The sequence below is a fragment of the Rhipicephalus microplus genome, chromosome 1, assembly GCF_043290135.1.
Source record: "Rhipicephalus microplus isolate Deutch F79 chromosome 1, USDA_Rmic, whole genome shotgun sequence".
Lineage (NCBI taxonomy): Eukaryota > Metazoa > Arthropoda > Arachnida > Ixodida > Ixodidae > Rhipicephalus > Rhipicephalus microplus.
The window spans coordinates 114,286,771-114,310,115 of NC_134700.1; the positions used below are offsets into that span (position 1 = coordinate 114,286,771).

Below are 23,345 nucleotides of genomic sequence, written 5' to 3' on the forward strand. Positions count from 1 at the left end.
CCTGCGTGCGTTCATCGGTGCATCTGTCTGTCCGTCCGTCGGTCTGCGCGTTTATCCATGTTCCTGTCTGCCCGTCCGTACATCTAGTGAACACTCCAAGTACCGCTATCTCGAATCTTTTCATCATACATTCATCATATAGACGTACCACTATCCAGCGGACATTCCAAAAACTAAACTAGAGGTGGCTACCTACTACTACTACTACTACTACTACTACTACTTCATAAATCACCGACGCACGACCCACGGCATAAGGAACTTCAAATGAAAGCACCCTCTAGCGTTAGTATAACATTTTCTTTTGCTTGTTCATCATAAAACTACATGCACACCATCTGTTTTATAACATCTGTATTGGTTTATTCCACCAACAACTATCACCTAGCGGCGAATCCTGAAACGAGGTGACTACGTACTTCATATATCGGTGACGACCTACCCACACCTTGAGGAGCTTCCCTCCTAAAAATTTTTTCTTTCCGAAATATTCTAGCAGTTTACTGTTCTCAATGCAGTAAATCAGCGCGATTCTCTTTGAATGCATTTGAGATGGTTGCCAAAATGGCTGGGATGTTCGGCATGGAATGACCCAGATGAATAAGAAAACATGTAGAGCAAATCAATTGAACGGAATATTGGGTGCTTGGGTACAACATGAGTATTACACACTAATGTTCAGTGAACTTTGAATGCCGAGCTGCGACGGCAAGTCTCCTCACCCCACAAAGCCCACATCTGCAATGAGCTTTAGGTTGAGGGTGATGTTGTCGACCTCGCCCTTCTGTCCATGGTACTGGTTCCTGGGGTTGCCTCCCTGGCCCCCTCGAACCACCAAGATCTTGTCATTAGGTTTGATGAGGTCCCCTGCATGTGATGGCAGTTTGATGATGTAAACATATTGGAAAGGGCACATGCACACAGAGAAAAAAAAAGTGCATGTTAAACTTTACCAATAACAATACTAGGCTTGTACGAATAGCAAATTTTAGGTTCGAAGCGAATTCAAAGTAATCGATGACCTGGTGGAATAATTTTCAATCCAATTCAAGTACTATATATCACATATAATAAATAAAAATGAGCCTATTTGTCATGACCCAAGTAAACTGCACAATATTTAAAGTGAAACAAGACACGTGGGAATGTCATTATTTATGGTTGAAATGAAAATGGAAGAAACTGTGAACAGTAGCAGAATTTGACTTTCTGTACAATGCAAGCTATAGCCTGTAAAATACATTACATTTTAAAATTTACTATGCTTCTAGCATAAAAGCTAGTGTAACAAGCATTTCAACTTAAAAACTGAAGAATCAATGTGACGATACTATGTTTATTTAACTTTGAAGATTTTGCCACGATTGGTGTATTTACAGTGTAACACCGCTCAACTGCAGTTCAAATATTCCAAGTGCTCAAATATTCACAAAAGCCAAGCAATAACACAAAAAATGCAAACATCGGGCTAGTCAGATGCAGTAACCTTGCACGGCAGTCAAGAGTTGCCTTATATATATCTCACTACTTCGCCTTTCTGCATATAACATTGCCAGCATTTTGCTCAAGCAGACAACCTACAGATTCCTATGTATACTGCAATTCCTTTTTCAACATTCCCAAAATCTTCCTTCCCGGCACACTGCATACTTTTAGTGCAGTGGATGTACTGAAAAGGTGTGTCAGTTACTTTGACACGGTGGACTGCCACCAGGTTAACCAAGTGCCCAAAAAAGAGTCTCCTTCTGGAAGCAGCATAAAAGAAGTGGCAGGTTTCCACCAAAGAATTTTTTCGAGGCTTAAACTGATGAACAAATTCTTCTGAAGTATAGTTGTGTGCAATGTGTCTGTTTTAATAGTCAATCACAGTTTCTTTGGATTTTGACAGCATGCGCATGTAAGTTGCCTGGCTACAGCATAATTTTTTTTTTTCTGGTTCCGTGAAAAAAATATCCGAGAGGTACCACTGTCCTACTAGAGGGACACTTAAGATCAGAAAGATTTTTAGTGTATTAGTGAAGTACAATTTCCCAATTGCGAAAACACTCCTTTTACTGCGAGAGGACACACAGTGGTCGAACAAACGTGCGAAAAGAAAATGCGGGTGGAAATGACAGCTTGAGATTCCCGCACCAAACACTATGACGTCACAGATTTCGAAGGTGTCTACTGTGGTCCTAATAGTTTCTAGTTGGTAAAAATGAAGCACATTGCTATCTGTGGGTCCTGTAGACTTAACATATATACACCAAGTTTCAGAAAACTTCACAGAGCCTATATCACGGAAATACAACAAATACGTATTGAAATTTGTGATATCATGTGTATAGACTTCGGCATGAAATTTTGTAAAAAATTAAACTTCAGCATTGATTTTCTCGGCAAATAATGAACTCATGATAGTGAAACTTGAGACGTTAGAGTGTTAGAGTTAGTTAGTGCAGTTATCAACCTAAGTCAAGTCCCTGCTTCACTTTGGTGTCCCTTCAAGATAACAATTGTATGCCTAACTTGAATGCACATCATAGCTTGTGTTGAGGATGAAAATGAAGTTGAGAGGAAAGGAAGATCACAACAAGAAAGCACAGCCTACAGCGAGTTGCGTGGTTGGGTCTCCAAACATACTTGTTGTCAACCACGTGAAATGCAGGAGCAGCTGCTCCCCATTTGTTACAATCTTCTCAGATATCCTACAATCACACATGCAAGTTAACCCTTGCAGTGTTGTTGCTGTACGTGCATAGTAGCTGTCTTCTGTCCTGCAGTGTTTTCGCTACTCAGGTATATTAAAGCAAAAGAGATTATACATACATTAAAGTGAACATACTGAAGTCAGAAAAAAATTACTGCGTAGGAGTAATTTGCCAGTTCATAGTACTAAAAACGCCACCCATACCACAAAAAATACACGCAGAAAGGAAGAAAATACACGAAAAAAAAATTGGGCAAGCGAAGGCACCGTGAAATTCCCGCAACAAAACACCACAACATAAATGGTTTTCACAGTGTCGACTAGGTGATAGATATTTCCCGATGATTAAAAATAAAGTACATTGTAATTTGAGGAGGCCACTGACTTCACATAGTTAGTTTTGGAAAATTTCATGGAGGCAATGCTACCAAAATACGAAAAATACACTTCTAAATCAGTAACGTTGCATGGGAGAATCCTCAGTGAAATTTGAAAACGACACTTCTGCCTCAACTTTCTCCTCTAATAATAATCGTATGATGGTGAAGTTGATTACATTACACTTGTCACAGCACAACTTATCAATCTGTTCCGATTCACTGTGTAAATTTAATGTCCCTTTAAGCAACAACAGCAGCAGCAGCAGCAAGCTGTGTAAATGACTGTTGCTGAAGCTATGCTGCGCGAAAATCACGGTGTCTCATATGTCGAAGCCAAAGTAAGATTACGAGACAACACCATAGTAAGAAACTGTGGATTAATTTTGATGACCTGGGGTTCTAATGTGTGCATATTTCTCGGCGGAATGCTGGTGGTGTATAGCTATGATGAAAAAGTAATCAATGGTGTGGTCTGCCAAAAAGGTAAGGTTGGGACAGATTACAGAAACACATCTTGTATACATATAATGTAAATTACATATATGAGTACTAAGGAATTATAATGCTTCATGTAAAAGATGTTATGTTTTAAAAAATAAATTTCGTGAATTATTTTGACATGTTTGCAAAAGTCTGAGATATTTCGGGCAGTTCTAAAACAGCCACCTAGTATACTCCAACAGTGTGAGAAGTTGTTGACACAACTTCACTACAACTCATAGATGCATCGCTTGCATTCTCGTAAATTTGAGAAATATTTATTTTGAAGAATCTACAACTCAGCATGTGAATTTTGTTTTGCCTTTTGACATTTTGCTCCTCCTAACTGTACAAGGCTTCGATGTTCTGACCACTCAGGTTGCATTGTAAATGTAGCGAAATGACTTGTCGCCCAGACGTGAAAGAGAGACGTCCATTTACTGCCAATTCTAGCGGTGAACTGCCTCGAGCACGTGCGCGTGCCACGATTCGCTCTCTGACTCCTCGTCTTCCATAGAGTGGGGCACGCTCCAAGTTGCTCCGTTATTATTTTGCAACATCCTCCCAGGGGGCCCAAGATGAATCACACACGTCGAAGGTGAAACTTACGCGGTAGCAATACAACCAGGCAAAGATAGATGGGCGGCTTGCTGGCATGTTTTCCGCTGGCCAACTGCAAGGTGTTGGCGATGTCAAACCTTGCGTTCGTCATCGACTGCAGTCAAAATTCAGCTTCGGTCAAATTTTTCCTGCGGTCGAAATTCGTGAAGGACCCTCTGTCTCACCTCCGAAGGTCCTTCCTCCTGGGTTTCGGCACCAAAACGTTGAAGAAAGGACGAGCCGTTGTGCTCATGGTGAAGCCCACCCGTTGACCTCTTCTTTGTTCCGAACACTGCTGTGATCTTAATAATAATATCACCCACCACTCCTCGTCTTCTACAAAATTTTCAACAGTAAAAACGATAGCCAAATTGTTGGAACCCAACTTACAAAGACAATATAATATTAATGCCTTAATTTTATGTCCCCAAACCATTTTATAATGATGAGGGACACTGTAGGGGAAGGCTCAGGTAAGTTTGATGATCTGATGTTCTTTTAATGTGTACAGACATCACGCAGTACACTGGCCTCAAACATTCCAACTCCTCCAAAATGCGACCACCATGACCGGAATTACAATTTACAATGAATTGTCAATTATTCATAATTGTAACAAAGAGAGCAGGCCGAAAATGATATTTCAATGATGTTTAGTGAGAGAAGTTGTTGATGAGGCTAAAAATGATGTTTCGCCAGTAGTACAATACTCAAGAATAGGTGTCAGGACAGACAGTCCTGATTAGAACACGATTTATATGTGGGGTTTAACGTCCCAAAACCACCATATGATTATGAGAGATGCCATAGAGGAGGGCTCCGGAAATTTCGACCATTGGGGGTTCTTTAATGTGCACCCAAATCTGAGCACACGGGCCTACAACATTTCGGCCTCCATCGAAAATGCAGCTGCCGCAGACGGGATTTGATCCCGCGACCTGCGGGTCAGTAGCCAAGTAACTTAGCCACTAGACCACTGCGGCAGGGCCATTTGGAACATGTATGAAGGATAAATTAAAAAATGCGCCAGGCTTTTCGCAAAGACAACTTGACGCAGCATACTGTAGAGAGACGTACCAATCAAGTGATTCTGGCCATTGTAGACCGACACGCCTACGGGAACTTTGACGGTGATGTCAGTTCCTGGACTGCCGAGGATTTGTGTTGACCTGTCAACAAGAAATGTGTGCAGTTATAGCGATAAGCGAAAACAAGTACCAATCCATTGAAAACAATATCAGCATCATTTGTCTCACTGTAAGGAACTATAGAGTGCTGTTTTTTGGGCGAGTTGGAAATTCATAGTTTAATATATTTGTGGTGTGACCCAGAAAAGAAAATAAAAAGAAGGAGACTGAATAGGGCGCCAGTCTAGCAACTAATTTTTATTGAGAATCCACGTTTCATATATGTATGCATGCTTGGCCACGTGACAATTTAAGTGCAATGACGAATTCAGGAACAGCATTTCTTTCTCTGATCTTTCTCTGAACAGCATTTCTTTCTCACTTTGTCTTCAAGAACAGCATTTCTCTCTCTGATAATGACACCCTATCCCTTCTTCTCCTTTTTATTAGCTTGTCTGAGTTGCACCACAAATAATAATTTACTTACAATAGGCTTCTTGTTTTTTCCGTCATGCACAGTTTACTAATAGTTTATCACCTTTACTCAGTGCTTCCAAGCTTGTGGAGATGACTTTTTAAGCAAGCTACACAACAGAAAACTGCTCAGAGTCTGTGAAAATGAGCACCTTCATTGCCTAGAGTGCCCTTTATGCATACCTCAAGAGTTAGAAACTAAGGCAAACTTTAGCAACTGGTGTGCACACGAAAGAAAAGGATAGTGAGGAGCACATGCATTGCGAAGCAGATTAGGGCCTATCTACTTCAAGTTTCGCAACTAACATTTTGCATTCACGCATGGTAGTGTTCACAATAGTTAAATTATAGGCATTTAGGAATCTTCTAGTCACCTTTTTGCAACCCTTCATAACATAAATCAAAGGACTGAAAGCCAGAATGCACATTTGTGTTTTGTATTGACCTGTCAACGAGAAATGTTTGCAGTTATAGCGATAGTCAGAAACAAGTTGTCCCAATCTATTGAAAACAATATCAGCATCATTTGTCATACTGTAAAGAACTATAGAGTGCTTTTGTCTTTCCCCTCTTCTTTCCCACTATGTGTTTTTCCCATCTTCTCAATTAATGTCACTATTTAAGGAGACCAATTTGTAACCTCTGAAAATAAAATTTTTGCCATTATGTTTTTTCTATGGATTTACAGAACTATTTGCAACAGTTTTGCAAATTCCTGGAAATTGCATTTTGTTCACTTGCCTACAAGTAGTAGTGGTAGTTATAGACACTTTTGCAAACCACATCAGAACAAGCATACACGTTTTATGCATGCTGCTGCCTCCCTGGAAACAACCCCTGAAGATTCATTACATTTCGGTGCCAGTATGTAGGCACTCCCCTTCCTGAAGTACTATTTTGTTCTTCTCACATTAAACTAAACTAGTAAACAAACTACATTCTGGTGCTAACCAAAAGACCACTATGATCACGAGGTGCACTTGTGGTGGAGAACACCTAATTGAATTTCATCACCATGACTTATTTACTGCATACTAAAATATATGTGCATCAGTTTTTTATGTGAATCAGCTCATTTAAAACAAACCAGCTTTCTTGTACACCATAAATGCTAATTAATTCACTTATTCTATGTTGCTCGCGGGGCCGTATGGCATTATAGAGGGGAGTGGTTAAGAAGAAGAAAAGGCAAAAGAAAACAGATGCAGCAAAGAAATAAAATGTACAAATAAAGATTTCCAATTACGCAATTTTAGATGGGTACAGCCATAAAATGAAATAAGATACGTGAATGTAGAATTGTAAGTTTTTTACATAGTTTCACCAATACACAAGTTTATTGAAAAGACCAGCTTTCAGTAAGAGTTACAATGTCCTGTTAAAGGCTGTTCTGACCTAATGACATACAACCCAACAAAAATAGATAAATAGACTGGGTGTCACTAAGTTTAATAGCAACCCTATGATGGTGATCAATACGTTCTGACATGTAAGGAATAGTAAGGCATGAATAGTAGGATAACGGAATGGTCAAAAGGACAACTAAGCGCCCAACTAACTTGCTGTTCTGTCCATGACCTGCTTTGATACGCTTGTCGGGATAACTTTTGACGACGTCCTTCAGCTCCATTTTTTCAATGGCTTTCAAGTAGACGTTGCCTCCGCTGCCTCCGATTCCACCGTAGCGGGGGTAGCCCGTGCCGCCTGTGCCACCGTGGATGTTCAGGCGCAGGCGATCCATGAAGCGCCCCACATCTCGCAACCGTGGCCCCTTGGCTGTCTCCTGAAACACAAATATGGGCATATATAGAACACAGACAATCCCCACCACAGTATGTTGTCACAAGCATATCTATAGTAAGTGATGCAGCTTTAGAGCGATAACCCTAACATATCATACTTTCAACATGTTGAAATGCAGTTACGACAGTGAGTCAGCATCACATTTTCTATTATACTAATAACCCTAAATAAAATCTCACAAACACAAACAATATATTTCATTTGGCGGCACAGCTAAATAGTTGCGTAGACGGGTCCAGATACTTGTGTTGAGAACATAACACAAGGTATACTGCCATCCAGTATGAAAGGAAACGCGCGCGTGTGGCCTGCTCTCCATGACACTTGCCTACATTACCATCAGCCAACAGCTAAAGAAAGTGTGTTCACTTTTGGCAGCAGCGCCCAGCAAGGCCAGGGCAGGAGCGTAAACTAGCAGCACTTGTCCACTTGCCGTCACTCATTATTGTGTTTTCCAATAGATAACTCCAACAGCATATGTATTTTTGTTAGCTGCCACTTTACAGTGCTGTAGGTGTGTTCCCTCGCATGTTCCCTTGCATTAAAGGACGATGGTGTACAATGCTGACGGCAATGTGAAAATTGGTCTGAAAAAATTGTTTTTTTTTCTTTTTCATTTCAGAAATGCCATTACTTACAAGCACATGCATTTTAGTAACTATAACAAAATAATGCCATCACAATGTACAAAGTAACAATGCTACAGCTGCCAAACTGAAGAATTATGGCTCAAGTTACACTTGAAAGTTATCGAAAAGTCTTTGCACCCATCCAGTTAAGTAGTGTCCCGATTGTACTTTATAGTGTTAACCTGCCATAAGCGCATCGCTAAGCCATCGTTACAACAAAAGGTAACAAGACGGGAGTAATGCGTTACTAGCAACAAACTATCTCCAAAAACTGCGTACACTTTATTTACGAGTCCAAGCAGTTCGGCACCCGTAAAACAGCTAAACGAGAGTTTAATACAACTTTTAGATGATGAATTCGTTTATATATGTGTATTGCCACCTACTTCTAGTAGTGGGTTGTATGCCAAGGCGAAGGCTCACACCGCAAAAAAGAAGGAAGTGCGCGTGGGCCCCGCTCTGGCAAACAAGCCTGGTTAGAGCCCTGTTGCTCAGACGTCAATAAACCTTGTCGACACCCCTGGAGCGACGTGACGATTGGTGGAGGCGCTGGGTAGCCCCTCACGGATGTTTCAGACCACTTCTGGAAGCGGCACCACAAGCCCAGTGCGAGTCAACACTCCCGTTCATGGGACAAGCCGCAGGATCAGGGGATTGTTACCCGAAGCTGACTTTACAGTTCACACCAGTATAATGGGCACGTCCGTTCAAACCACTTTAACAGGTACGGAAAACCCCACTGTGACTGTACACCCTCGAAAGTCCACAGGTTCTGACACCGTTTCATGGTACCGTGCTCGAAGACGTCGAGGACTGGTTGGTCGACTTCGAGCGCGTGGCTGCTTTGAACGAATGGAACGACGCGGCCAAACTACGTCATGTGTACTTCTATTTGGAGGATGGAGCACATACCTGGTACATGAATCATGAGGAACAGATGACATCGTGGCCCGAATTCCGCCACCGGCTGTTGGATACTTACATAAGTAAATATGCGAGCAATCCAGGCCCGCATCCAGATGCCCAATGAAACTGTCATGACCTATGTGGAAGATATGACGCGCCTGTTCCGACGGGCTGATCCGAGTATGACAGAGGAAATGAAGTTGCGTCACCTGATGCGGGGAGTTAAGGAGCAGCTTTTTGCTGGCCTTGTACGTAGCCCTCCGAACACGGTCGCCGAGTTTTGTCCGAAGCCGTCACGATAGAAAAGATGCTTCAGCATCGATCCATCCTGTATGAGCGGCAAGTGAACACGTCCACTGCTCAAGTTCTCATGACTATTGGGAGCAACGGCTTAACCGAGCGACTAAATAAGACAGTCACAAACACGATCTCCATGTACATCGACGTCCAACACAAAACATGGGATCGCATTTTGCCTTATGTGACGTTTGCTTATAACACCGCCATTCAAAAAACAACCCGATTTACACCGTTTCGCCTTCTCTACGGCCGCGAAGTTCAGACGATGCTGGATGCAATGCTTCTGTGTGAAGACGCTGATCAATTAACAACTGACGTAGAAGAATTCGCAGAGCGTGCCGAGGAAACTCGCCAGCTCGCCCGGCTACACATTGGTCAGCAGCAACAGGTCGATGCACGACGTTACAATATGCGTCACAATGACGTATCTTACAGTCCGGGAGACCAAGCTTGAGTTTGGACCTCTGTTCGTCGCTGTGGCTTCTCCGAAAAGTTGCTCAGCAGATACTTCGGTTCGTATAAAGTATTACGCCGCGTGAGTGACGTAAACTACGAAGTGGTTCCGGATGCTACGTCGTCACGATGGGTACAACGAAGACAACCGACCTCTGACATAGTTCACGTGGTGCGCATGAAGCCTTATTTTGCGCGTTCCTTAAAGACCACTTTTCCTGTGTTTTTTTTTTTTTCATTTGTGCTCCGACAATTGCCTCATCATTGGTGAACTTATCGCGTGCAACGTTTGATTATTGGTGCCATTTTTCAATGTTTAAGCTACTCTGTTTTGTTTTTCTTTTTTGCAATAACTTTACAGCATCGGGACGATGCTCTTTCTTTTTTTGTTGAGGAGGAACATTGCCACCTACTTCTAGTAGTGGGTCGTATGCCAAGGCGAAGGCTCACACCACAAAAAAAAGGAAGTGCGCGTGGGCCCCGCTCTGGCAAACAAGCCCAACTGACGAGCTTGGTTAGAGCCCTGTTGCTCAGACGTCAATAACCTTGTCGACACCCCTGGAGCGACGTGGCAATATGTTATGTTTACGTTATTGTGTACTACGCTTATAGTTAACAGTGCCTCTGTAATTAACCCAAGATACCCGTAGAGGGTTCAACGACTGCACCAAGCTGTAACAAACAGATTTTAGTCACTGAGCAATCTCCCTACAACCTGTTCCTTTCTGGGGAAAATAATTGACTTTTGATTGCGCGGGATCCAGTTAAAGCTAAACAAAAAGAACCTAATTCAATAACTGTTGTGTCTACACTATACACCGAACAAGAAATAGAAGATCAGTGTTTATTACGACCCTTTCTTGAGTTTGTCATACTCATGCTACTCTAACAGTTTTCAAGGGATGTGGACAGAGTACTCTACGAGCACCAATACCAAAATGTAATAGCGATTAGATTACTGACGACTATTAAACTTCACCGGCGGTTACCTGATATAGACCTTCCAATCAATGTTTAGTCTCAAAGAAGAAGTTTGTGCATGCTGGACCCAATTTGACTCTCAAAGAAAACTGCGTTTTCTTATTGCTGGAGCGCAGCAGCACAGATAGCTTCGCAAGTAGACAGATGATATTTGTGTCATAATTTTCTATAACACCACACGATAACACGATCCATGAGACAACCTTAACCTGACTCTAACGCAACTCATACGGAAAGATCAGTCCAGTTCTCGATATGTGCACGCCTAGGCTGCTGGCGAAACTACAACGGCATACATTTGCGTGAAAAGACAGTGAAAGAAAAGATGCTCTTGCCGCACCTTTGCAGCGTACAAGCAGAAAGTTGTAAGCACGACCATCCTTTCAGCGTGAACAGGATTTACTTCATCACTTCAGCACGCAAACGCACAACAAACCACACGCGCACTACGCACACTCGCGTTTACTGTGCGCTTCGGCACGACTTGGCTCGAATCGAAACCAGCCATTGATTGTTTTTTTTATCAACGCGATCATGACGTACATCAGCTGGCAGTATGCATGCAGGGTATAAAAATATGGACTCTGAGATGTACAACAACAGCACAGAGGTTTTATTCAGCGCCTGTCGCTGCGTAATTACCCGTCAACAAAAACAATTTTGGTATGTTTTTTTTAAATTTATAGTTGGTTATCAACAGTTATACAACATTTCACTAATAAGGGTAAACAAGCCATGGTGAAGCTGCACGACACCGTTTCCGGCCAAGTCAATACAAGTACGGTCAAAGTTACCGAGCCATCTGTTGATTTGAAAACAAGATCTCTGCGCTTGGCAGGCAGGACTACGTCGGCGGCTTTAGGTCGTCATGGGCAGAGCATAGCTCCGTGCCAAAACCTTGATGAAGTTTCGCAACCTCGAACGACCCGTGTGTGACCATCGGATAGACCGGGTACTTATGTCGAGCAACTTCTAGCCTCCGGCTGCTCCCAGTTGTTGGAGGTCTCACACTCGGCTCCTCCGAAAGAGTTCAGGTGACTGCGCTCTTTGTGTTGTTCCGATCGGCTTGCGCTTCGCCGACTCAGCTACGCATCGTAGCCCGGTACATTTGAGCCGCGCTTTGCTGCGCGCTCGCTTTAGGTGATTGCACTTTAGCGCCGTCCATTCAACCTTGGGGCGTAGTCGCGTTGGCAAAAGCTGCATATCATGACGCGCGTTAACTTTTGTTTTTGTTCCCATTGCGCTCTTTCATCGCGAATGCTTAGCCGTTCCTCGAACCTAGCGTCGTTCGTGTATCCTCCTCGGTTATATCGTTTCGAGGGGAGATGTGTTGCGATGGCTTTGTGACAGATTTAGTTCGAGTAACCGGGCTCGCGTAGCCCTTTCGGAGTATTTGTATGGATAGAATCACACTTGTCTAGATCAGTGAAGCGTGTGGATGTCGACACTGTTGTTGGCCGCGACTTCTACCTCATGTTAGCTACAAGCTTCTGTTCGGGCTTGAATTGAAGCACGATGGCCTAGCACGCGGCATGAACGTGTTTGGTATCATTACGGCGTTGGCCTGTGCATATTTCTGCAGAAAGCAGCAGCTGTGAAGCCGGCTGTGCGCACTAGAAAGTGTGATATCTGTCTACTGTTTGTACGGCCACGGCCGCTCGATGAAAAACTGAACGGTGCGCTTTTTCATCCAGCGGCCGTGGTACGGCATTGACAACTGTTAGCCAGAGCAGACGACTTTGTCGACCCGCTTGCCTGGGTGAGAAGCGACTTCTAGTGAGCGTGCTCTTTGGACAAGCGTTTTTAATTAACCGGGCTCGTCTCCGGCTGACATTCCGCGCTCTCACGTAGCCTTTTACACCGATGTAGCAGGTCAGTGCGTTGTGTAAATTTTTTTACCTGCTATATTCCGGCACGGGCTGCCCCGCGCTGTTCCATTATTTGGGTCACACATTTCTTTTCCGCTTTCGTAACGTCCCGCCGAGAGAGGGGTTGCAGGGTGTCAGTGGTGCGGCGCCGTTCGTAAACAGATATGTATATAGCATCTCTCGGTTCTATCGTGCACGCAGGAAATGGACCGAGCGGAGGCCGAGGAAGCTCGCCGAGAGCGCGACCGGCTGTACGTGAGCGAGGCGGAAGCGACTTTCGCTCACGACGAAGTGCTGCCGCCGCTGCCGGTGCCGCCTCTCAGGCAGACCATCGACAAGTACCTCGACTCCGGTGAGCGCTTCAGTCTCTGTTTTTACATTTGGCTTGAATTTGACGCGAGACACGGGTGTCTGCGTTGAAGCGATTGCGCCTCCGTTTCACGCCCACGCAATTAAATGCGCTCAACTTGGGGCGGTTTATTAGTTACTGAAGAGTGTCGCTCTGCCTTCATTCAAAAGTGTGTCAGCTTGGGCTAGTTGGTATGGCATGACGATAGTCATGCCATAGTCATAGAAGGACACGAAAGACTTTCGTATCCTTCTTGTCTCTGTGTCGTCGTTTTGTTCTCGCGCTATAACTATCGTTCATTCAAAAGTTCGGTTGAGGAACCATCTCTGCTTGGTGTTGGCGCCTTGTTTCTTCTTACGAGTTCTAAAGTTCGCAGTTATTGGTAATGTATTATGGTTTAATTTCACCCGTTGTTTGCCATTCGTGAGCCAATCTTTTCTTTTTTGTTTCTTGCGGTTGGTTGCGAGAAACACTGGCATGCGCATGGCCTTGTTGTGCTCTTTAATTCACGAGGAGAGGGCTGTCGGGCTGCTCTTGAGTGCCACCGTGAAACATGCGGGCGTTTTCGTCGTGACCACTCGACGATTATTGCCGTTGTGCTACTTAGCGCGCGCGGAGCACGTTTCGTTTCTTTCACAGCCTGCAACAAAGGCTTGTAGCGGTTTTCTTTCTTCCATTTGCCCCTTTACCTCCTAGACTTCTCCCACCCTGCGATTTGCAGGAACGAACTGCAAGGAAAAAGAAGGGTGCGAAAACTGCTGCGACGGTTGCATCTCTGAAAACGTTGACAACAAAAGAAACGCAGAGCAGCAGGACAGTTCTTTAGACAAAGGCAATGAAATGCTTTCCTCGTACGAGCGTCAGCGTGTGTCACATGACCACTTTCAGGGTTTCCGTTTCAGCGAGGCCGCGAGTTCGACACCCTATATGTCCGCACGGTGAAGAAGGCCAGCTTCAGTGGTCTCATTGAAGTATATTATAAATAAATAACATTTTAGGGTTTTACGTCCCCAAACCGCGATTTGATCACGTAAGATTATGTAGTGGACTCCGGAAATTTTGACCACCTGGTGTTCCTTAAAGCGCACCGCGCGGGACTCAGCCATTTAGCGCTAACTCTATTGAAATAGGCAGGCCTCGGCCAGCATGGATCCTGCGGCCTTCGGGGTCAGCAGGACCGCTACACCACGGTGGCGAACAATTTGCGAAAAACGGTCGCTGATGTGCCGAAAGCCGTCCTATAATATGGAGAGCGGGCAGACGGCGGTCGATACGATTCCCGTCAGCCGTCCCCGGCAGAGACTGTTTAAATGCACACCAACAAGAAGCCACATGTTGGTTATTCTGATAAAGTGTACCCCGAAAACCGTAGTATCGTCATTCCCACAACCAAGGGCATCAATGTCTTTAAATGCACACCAAACAGATGCCATATTTTGCTTAGTCTGATGAATTATTCACCGAAAACCGTAGTATCGTCAATTTCACAACCGTATGTTTGACCAGGACATGAATGTCGAAACTATCGCTTTTGAATTCCCGCCGAAGTATCATTTTGGGACGTCGCGGGACCAAAGTCAGTGTTCTTTCGCAATCGAGCGTATTGGTTGAACGATATATCTTTAATTTTTTTTGTATATGTTATGTCTCTGGCTCCCTGAGAAGACCACGTACTTCATTTTGACCGATTGAAGACGTAGACCGTAGCATGCGCCGTCAATATCTGGCGTCGCCGCGACTGTGGTGGGAACTCGAAGTTGCATGGCGTCGCTATTGCATTTTCTTTTTGCAGGTCTTCTCGCAGCAAGAGATGATTTTCCCATAGTGAAAGACTAATTTGCTGATGTGTGAGAAATCGCCTTTCTCTTTGGTGTCCTTTTAGAGCAGTACAATGGGAAGTCGGGCTATTCAAGTGCCTTTGTCTAAGCGTCGTTCCCAGTGATATTCGTTGTCACATTCTACACTTCACCTCTTCAAAGCCTCCTTCTTCCGCTCAACTTGAGTCTTATTTGTATCGGCAGCGTGATGCATATCGTATACTGGGGCACTATTCTGTGTTGCATACCCAAGGACGCTGCACTGTTCAGTGCTATGAGTAAATTTCGCCGAAACGACATTGCAGCGTGAAAATGCCACACGTCGTAGCACTTTTTGTTTATTTTGCCCTCACCTTAATGTCTCCCTTCTGTACTTCCAATCAGAGGAGCCTGGCGTCTTTCCAGGCCTCTGTGGTGCACTTTTCTTTCGTTATTGTTTTTTTTTTGTATTTTGACCCGCCACGTAACGCTGTCCTTCAATAACACGCGCACGGCTACAGTTGACTTTTTTTTTTTTTTTCACGTTCTCTCGCCTGCTTCGTTTGTAGTTGCAGCAAGTGTATCGTAGTTCGCTCTGATGGGGAGTGCGTCTTGTCGCGGCCACTCAATGAAGGCCTTTCGTGGTGGACGCATGAAAATTACGTGCGTTGCCTCACAGCGCGCTTCTGGGAAAAGAAAGCATCTGTACAATAGGGGAAGTGCTATTGCATAACGGGCGGGTGTTTTCCTGCTTCGAAATAAGCGCAATAGTATTTCCTGCATTTCATCCGTCGTTTCATCTGCATGCACGGCAATTTCCAGTCTCCATCAGAAGTTGACTAAAGAAAAACAAAATTACGGCAGCTTTCGCGTTAGGGGGGGGGGGGGGGGGTCAAGCCTGAAGAGGAGGTGCGAAGCTGGACAGCCTTCTTTGATATCTCATTGTATTTCTTTTTTTCTCTCTTTCGTTTTTTTTTCCTTTTCCGTTTTCTTTCTTTATTCTCTCTCTTTCTATTCGGTCATACTCTTTTTTTTTTCTTTTTTTTCTCTTTCCATTTCGAGCTAGCTTCCCCACTTTTTGTATTTCTATACGTTACGCCAAGTGACCGCAGCACGCATTAGCCCGTGCCCGTATACAGTGATGGGCACTTGGTCATCATCAAGGCGCTCGAAGAATGACAATACGAACACTTCTTCTTGGCGCAAGCGCGCGCGCAATAATAAGGCTAAAAGAGTCTATGCTATTGGTGGATCTGCCTGCGTTACGCCACGATGCAACTGCAAACGATGACTGCACACGATAGGCCCGCGGACCCTACGCTCTGCCCCCCCCCCCCCCCCCCCTCGTTTTTCTTTTCTCAGAACGGCAGACTGCAGCTATCACACGGTACAAATATATGTGTGCGCTTGATATTTCCGATAAAAAAAAAAGCATATCCAGTGCTGCCATCCGCACACTCAAGGGAAGAAAAATCAACTTCTCGAGCTGCTCCATTACGTGGACACCAGGCCATGAAACTGTGACAGGGAACCAGCGTGCCGACGCCATTGCCCGAGAATACGCCGACCGGGGGGCGCACAACGACGAGGAACCAGCCACAGTTACAAGACGCTATGGAGCAATTTTAGAACACCAGAGAGCCCTGAGGAGGATATACCCCCTCCCCACAAAGACCTCAACAGAGAGCAGTCGGTTGCCTGGAGACAGCTGCAGACTAATACGTACCCCAATCTCAGTCTTCTGAGTAAAATCTATGCGGGAATATACACCAACAAATGCCCGCTATGCAGAGAATACCCCACACTTTACCACGTGACATGGGCCTGCCAACACACACAGGTAGTGCCAAGAAACTGTACTCCAACACCGGAGCAGTGGGAGGCTGCGCTGTCCTGCTCTAAGCCTGAAGAACAGCTCGAGCTGATCGACAGAGCTTGCAAGATGGCAAAGGCCACAGGGGCCCTGGACTGAGGGCTCCACCTTCACCGGAAAAAAGCTATTTGTAATAAAGTTTTGCATTCCATTCCGACAAAAAAAAAAGAGCAAGCTTGATCGTAGGCAATTTTGATAAGGTTGTTCGTGTTGTGAAATATTCAGATGCTGCACCTGCCTGAACGTATTCCACGGCGTTTGAAAGTGTTCGTAAGAGAAAGCTTAGTAGGTAGAAAAACAAAAATGACCCGAATCGACATGTTACACTGTAAATGTCGAAAGACGATAGTCTTGCGTCTCGAGAGAGTGAACAAAAGGTTTATGTTATGTTCTGCGCAAGAAAATCGGTGTGTAATATTCTGAAGGCGCTGCGTTAGGGTGCCTAGAGCGTGTAGCGGAGGCGAACAAGCGCATCTAGGCACGTTAGACACAAGTGCCATCTGGCAGTTATCTTCTGAAACGAGGGCTTGCGCGACCGCGGAGAAGGCGCGCGCCAGTCTCGGAGGTGATAAGGTGTGGAATGCAAAGCGACGGGCAGGTGCCACCACTGTGTCGTCATAGCAAACGTTGGTAACACTTTCTTGAGCACCGCGTTGCACTGTCAGCGCATCGCGATAAACGCTACAGTCCTTAGAGTTACTTGTGTGTACCTCTTCTAGTATAAAGGCAGACATGCAAAACATAGGCATGTTGTTATGGTGCCTCAGATGTGCGCACTATTTGCTTTTTCAATAGAAAATCGCACAACTATGAACGCTAAACCTTGAGCAATATTGGTGAGTGCTGCGGATGGGGTTGGCCGTTTATTGCCGTTTGAGGTATAGTTAGGGCGGACAAACAGACAAGTGTACAGACAGACCAAAATTTTTCCGTCGAAGGTCCCCAAGAAAGACTATCGTCTTTAAAAAAACAACAAGAACAGAAGGACGCTTGTGCTTCGCCGTTCGGAGTATATTGCGATAGCGTAATCGTGGCTTTAGCGCACCGCACCCCCTCCTGAACTCCTTACCAGCTTCGGTTGTCAACGCATGCCTCAGCTGTGCCGTACGGAAACGAACGACTGTGCGCGTAACATTGCCCGTTTTGAAGTAACATTGCCTATTGCAAACACAGTTGTCAAGTGCCCACTACGCCATAATTACGCATTTCGCTAATTAGCGAAGGGCCCACTGTGCGTCCGTAAGGTAACACGCGAACCTATGAAGCTGTTCACTTTGGATTCTGACGATGATTTAAGTATACGTCCGAGTGTTTTGTGTTGGGTGTGCCTTTAAAGCAGTTAGTTACTCGTTGCTCAATTCATACATCTTGACGCCTAGAGCGATTGTACGCTTCTGCCACGCTACGATATATGATACGCCAAGGAGATTCTTCCCGCTATATGACATTCACGTAGTGTTTACTTTGCAAAGCAGTTTCGACAAATTTCGTGGCTGTGTGGTAGAACATTAGCTGCTTGTCACGCAGATGATCCTCGCTCGGACCCGGAAATCTTTAGTATTCATTTTATTTGAACACCCCGATATCTCGGTCACGGGCAAGGTGATTTGGCGCTCACAACTAACGCCATAAACGCCGGAATTTCTGCGCAACGAGCTCTGAAGCCATTCGTCTAGTTGGCGTCTCAAAAGTGGACACGTCAGTCAGACAAGTGGCGGTCGAACTCTGGACGACGGAAGCACAGTCTTTGATTGATAGGTGGGGTTTAACGTCGCGAAACCGCCATACGGTTGTGAGAGACGCCGTAGTGGAGGTTTTCGCTAATTTCGACCAACTGGGGCTCTTCAACGTGCGCTCAAATTGGAGCATGCACTGTCTTACATTTTCGCCTCCATCGAAAATGCAGCCGCCCCAGCCGGGATTCGATATTCCTCAGTGTGACGCTCACAGACAGTGGAAGGGTTCAGTGTAGCTTCTTGAATAGTTATCAAAAATATTGCGCCTTCTTATCATAAGGCAATATGATTTGCTAATTCTTTTTTTTTTTGCACAACTATGTCTTTTATTAGCAACGGTGAAAAAAATAATTATCCTTGCAGTAAAATAGTTCGTTGACGTATGAGCAGTTAGATTTAGGAATGTACCGTCATAACGTATATACCACGTGCTAAGACAGCTGTGTAGTGAAACCGATCGCTGGTTTATATTTAATTTCTTTTTCCTCTTGGTTTGATCGTGTTCAATATGCTGCTTTTAGTGATCTGTAACTCAGCTGATTTTTGGGCAACTATATATACGCGTTCGCATATTGAATGCACAAAATGACAACGCCGGTGCAGCAAAGTGTCACATCCTTTGTGAAAGATGCGAATAAAACAGCGCAGGCAAACTGTTAAAGCTGGTGCACACCGGGGACTAGCAGCGGTCGCGCGATAATTTTGTCGCAAATGGTCGCAAAGCGACTGCTTTGGCTAGTCGCTTCCTGACCGATTTTTCAGTCGCGCGACTGCAGTCGCAAAGCTTCTGGTACCAATCAGCGATGCTCAATTTTTGTTGTTTGTTTTTTCATTGCGCTGGCGAGAACGGATAAAAAAAATTGCCCGCAGCTTCCCTCGGGCAACACTGAGGAGGATGCGGACCATATAATTGGTTAACGGGGTGTTAAAGTGCGACTTACTTGGGTCGATGGCTAAATTGGTTAACGTGGTTGTGAAATGGGGTGTTAAATTGCGACTTACTTGGGTCGATGGCTAAATTGGTTAACGTGGTTGTAGGAGGGGGTGTTAAATGAGTGAACACGTACACACGTATGCGAAAGGGCGGCACTGGTCGAAGGGACGTCGATCATTGTGTTTGTGGATTCGTTGGAATTCATTTCACCGCGACCTTGGACGTCGACGCGCCGTACAAACCAACCGACGAGCGGCAACTGAGCGAGCGAGCGCCGACCTTGAGTATATATACAGCACGACGGCGCATGCACTGTCAGCTGTTGAATGTTCTCGAAGCGCGACGCCACATGCGCGTCCACTGGAGAATCAGGAGAATTGTAGATGTCGAACGCGGTGTGTAGAGGAGGAAGGGTGCACAGATGGTGGAGGAGTGAAGCGCGCGCGGTGTGTAGAGGAGGAAGGGATGCACAGATGGTGGAAGAGTGGGCGACGACGCGACGGCGCATGCGCGCGCGTCAGCTGTCGAATGTTCGAGAAGCGGTGCGGACGGCGCGGACGGCGCACTACAAGGCGCGAGTATAAGATGCTCCGCATCTAAAAGAAATGCGGCGCGCTCGGTTTGCCCCCCTCGCTAAGCTGGCGGCGATCAGCTGACTGCCGCCGGTCTCCAGAGTTCTCGCTGATAACGAGATCCGGGCGTGACTCTCCGGTATTGCGACTTCCGGTCGCTCGCATGCAGCCTCTGCCGGTGTGAACATCGGTCGCTTTTTGGTCGCCATTCGCGGATGGTCGCGCGACCGCTGCTAGTCGCCGGTGTGAACCAGCCTTTAATCTCTCGCTTTTTCTGTTGCCAAAAGATGTTGCATGTTATCTGGCGCGTGCTTCGCGTCGTTGCCTTGTGTTTATTTCTAGCTTTTTGCACTATCCCTTATTCGCTGCCAACACACAGGGGTGAACAAACGCACGCGCATTTTATCTTCGCGAGGAGAATACAAGCAGTTTATCGCCTCACTGCAGAGATGCCCCGTTTTATCTTACACTGTCGCTCAAAGTGCACAGCTGTGACCAACGTGACACGAGTGATGAAACGCTATTCGGGAAACACTAAATACAGGCAGCCGCTGCTCTGTTTTCGCAAAAACAAATGGGCTTTAGTTTTAACACATTTTGTTTAAAAGGAATCAGTACGTTTTATGTATTTTAGAAGCGTGGATGACATCATGTGAAAAAATCAGGGGACATATCTATTTTCTTCAGTGAGCTCCATCTAAGGATGGTGTCGTTCTTTTTTTCTCTTACATTATTTATTTGTTTGTTTTAGCAAAGCCGCCTATGTCCGCGATATTTGGAGAATGACCGAAATATACTGTAGCGTGAACCAATAGCCATAATTCTTGAACAAAGGAACATAAGGAGGCATGCTTCAAGTGAAGAATGCTCGAGTTGTTTACTCTGCACGCGTTGAATCGTGTTGTCGTTTGGTGCTTGTTTGGCGCGTCGGGGCAGTTGCATACGATTCCCGGCAAATGGGAAGTTTGTCGGCATAAGAAAACACGTGAACCTCCGCTCTGCCGATCGAACCCCGCTATTTGAAGCGCCGACGATTGCCGCCTCGAACTTTGGATCAAGCAACGGCGATGTCTTCGCGCCGTGTTCACCACCCACTTGAGTTTGGATATGCCTCCGGACCGAGCTACGCATGAAGTTTATTTTTGTTTCAGTTTATCGTGGTTTATCTGCGTGTGGCTGTGTAGGTTCCGTTGGAAAAGAATGGCGTGTATGCTCAGATCATGTGGACATGCTGACGAAGACTGGCGTGGTTATCGGGGACTTAACCCCGGTTGTGGGCGACTTAATCGTGCATGGTTGTCGGTGACATAACGAGCTTACGTTGGCAGCGTATTTCTAGATTCACACAGTATGCACAGTCCCGCGACAGATAGCTTGCCGGAGAGGCCCCGGCGAGATGACCGAAGTGTAGCAGTATAGGCTTCATTTGCGGCACTCGTCCATGCTCTCCGAATGCTGGGTCACTGGCCGTGTTGCTCATGACGTCATTCCGGACTGTGCGCCTATTGGTGCTGGCATGTGTACATCAGCCTTCGATAAGGAAATGACGCAGACTTCCGCGGCCGATCTTTTGGACATAAAGACATGCAGTGCGGCAATCGCCGAGAAAACGGGGCGCTACTCCGAGAGCACTCGGCTGACTCGCACTCGTATACACAGCGCAGTCCCGGTTGAGGAAGTTCGCGCCGAACTGCCGAAGTCATCCTGTTGTGCCCACGTCGTCGAGCGCGTGCGTCTGGGATGATCGACTGCGCGGCCGGTGTTGAACACTGCACGCGAGACATCGAGGAAGGCAAACAGTGCGACATGCTTTGCCACACCTCCCCGTGCTGCAGTAAAGAGACAACATATACGCTGGGATTTCAACGTTCAGCACGTGCTTTGGCATTCGAGAGCTGGTGCTTCTTCGTTCTGCAAAAGAAAAAAAGCAGAATATCCACAAAGTGAAGATAGTCAGTGTGGCAAAGCTTGGGTGGGTTTTATCGGCAAACCGGGAATCGTCTGTTCGTTCGTCTGTCTGTATGTCGGTCCGTCCATCTCGCATCTTTTCATCATTTATTCATCATATACAAGTACCGCCGTCCAGCGGACATTCCAAGGACTTAAGGTGGCTACCTAATACTACATACGTCGCGGGCGCACTACCAACAGCAGCAGCATCGCCCCCCCCCCCCCCCCACACACACAAAAAAAAAAAAAACGCTGCCACGCAAGATATTCGTTCAAGAACGTGCCGTCTAAATTTTTTTCAATTTCTCATAGGTACATATACGCGCAATGTTATTAAGGGACTGTGGGGCCGTCCTCCCATAGTTGCCCAAGGGAGACGCTAAGCTGAGTCCATGAGGAGCCCTGTGCACACCTATGCCTGTGAACGAACCTTTTTCAGGAGTGGTCCCTATGATCCTTGGAAGAGACGTTTGTTTCAGGTGACATCTTTTTCACTCGTCCTACTCGTTCTACAGCTATTTCTCATCGGAGTCACGCAGCTGCGTGGGCAGATCGGTGCACGTGTTTTTGGGAGCGAAGCTGGAGAAGACGGAAGAAAACGCGTGCCAGTTCAAGATGAGGATCACTTCTCGCGTCACGCAACACTCAGAGCTCGGCTTAGACAGCTACGCTGTTATGAGAACGCTTTAGAGGAACCGTCGAAAAGCACGCGTATGATCCAAAAGTTTCGTTTACGCTGGGCTGCGCCGGTGCACTTACATCTTATCAGTATAGCATCGCTATCGCTCAATACACTGGAGCTCCTGCTGTCGGTCGGAAAAGGGTGGGCAAGGTAAATGTTACTAGTACGGTACCCAGCCGCTCGGTTCTAAGTGCGCTAACGGTGTCCGCGTCACTAAACGTGATATTTCTTAAAACGAATTCTGGAGTCCCGGTTCCCTACCGAGAAAATATGCGGTAGTAAAGCTTGGCGTGTGTGTGCATTATTTACTATATATCTTTCAGATTCGAAGCAGCTGAGGGTCGAGCTCAATCGGTGCGGCGTGACCACGCTTACTGCGCATGCGCGTCCGCTCACCCTCTCTCCTCTATACTACGCGCTCCCTTCTCTCGCCTCGGAACACCGACGCAGGCAGCGTCTGCTTGCGCTGCACAATCGATCACTGGGTACTGGATCTTAACCTCCAACGTATACTGCCGATGAGAATTTTCTTTCTCCTTTGCGTTTGTTCAACGATAAAAATTCGCAGCGTGCACGCGCATTAACGAAAAGTGGACTGCGGGTCTCGGTGTCCAATCGGCGTCTTCTGTCTCTGATTTTCCACAAACAGCGATTGACATGTCCCAGTATAGGAAACAACAGTCCACCACTGCGTGTTTTGCGCCTCTCCGGGTTTCCCTCTTGCGCTACGCCGTGACGAACGCTGCAGCGCCAAACGCTG

At 45.9% G+C, this 23,345-nt stretch overlaps 2 protein-coding genes across 3 annotated transcripts in view; one reads left to right on the top strand and one right to left on the bottom strand.

The window, feature by feature from the left end:
* The window catches only part of LOC119178250 (GTP-binding protein 10), a 43,783-nt gene extending 32,461 nt beyond the window's left edge, over positions 1 to 11,322 (bottom strand). The window contains exons 1-4 of one of the 2 annotated variants that reach the window (XM_037429445.2): positions 11,166 to 11,322; positions 7,313 to 7,536; positions 5,230 to 5,321; positions 723 to 867 (exon numbers count right to left, since the gene is read on the bottom strand). In XM_037429445.2, the coding sequence (XP_037285342.2) occupies positions 723 to 867; positions 5,230 to 5,321; positions 7,313 to 7,536; positions 11,166 to 11,204 (500 nt within the window). In that variant the 5' untranslated portion in view covers positions 11,205 to 11,322. Of the gene's footprint in view, positions 1 to 722; positions 868 to 5,229; positions 5,322 to 7,312; positions 7,537 to 9,097; positions 9,122 to 11,165 lie in introns of those variants that run through there. The other variant, XM_075887294.1, reaches the window with a different exon arrangement.
* Positions 11,323 to 11,717: 395 nt separating this feature from the next.
* The window catches only part of CROT (Carnitine O-octanoyltransferase), a 90,126-nt gene continuing 78,498 nt past the window's right edge, over positions 11,718 to 23,345 (top strand). The window contains exons 1-2 of the mRNA XM_037429424.2: positions 11,718 to 11,859; positions 12,895 to 13,045. Of these exons, the coding sequence (XP_037285321.2) occupies positions 12,898 to 13,045 (148 nt within the window). The 5' untranslated portion in view covers positions 11,718 to 11,859; positions 12,895 to 12,897. The remainder of the gene's footprint in view (positions 11,860 to 12,894; positions 13,046 to 23,345) is intronic.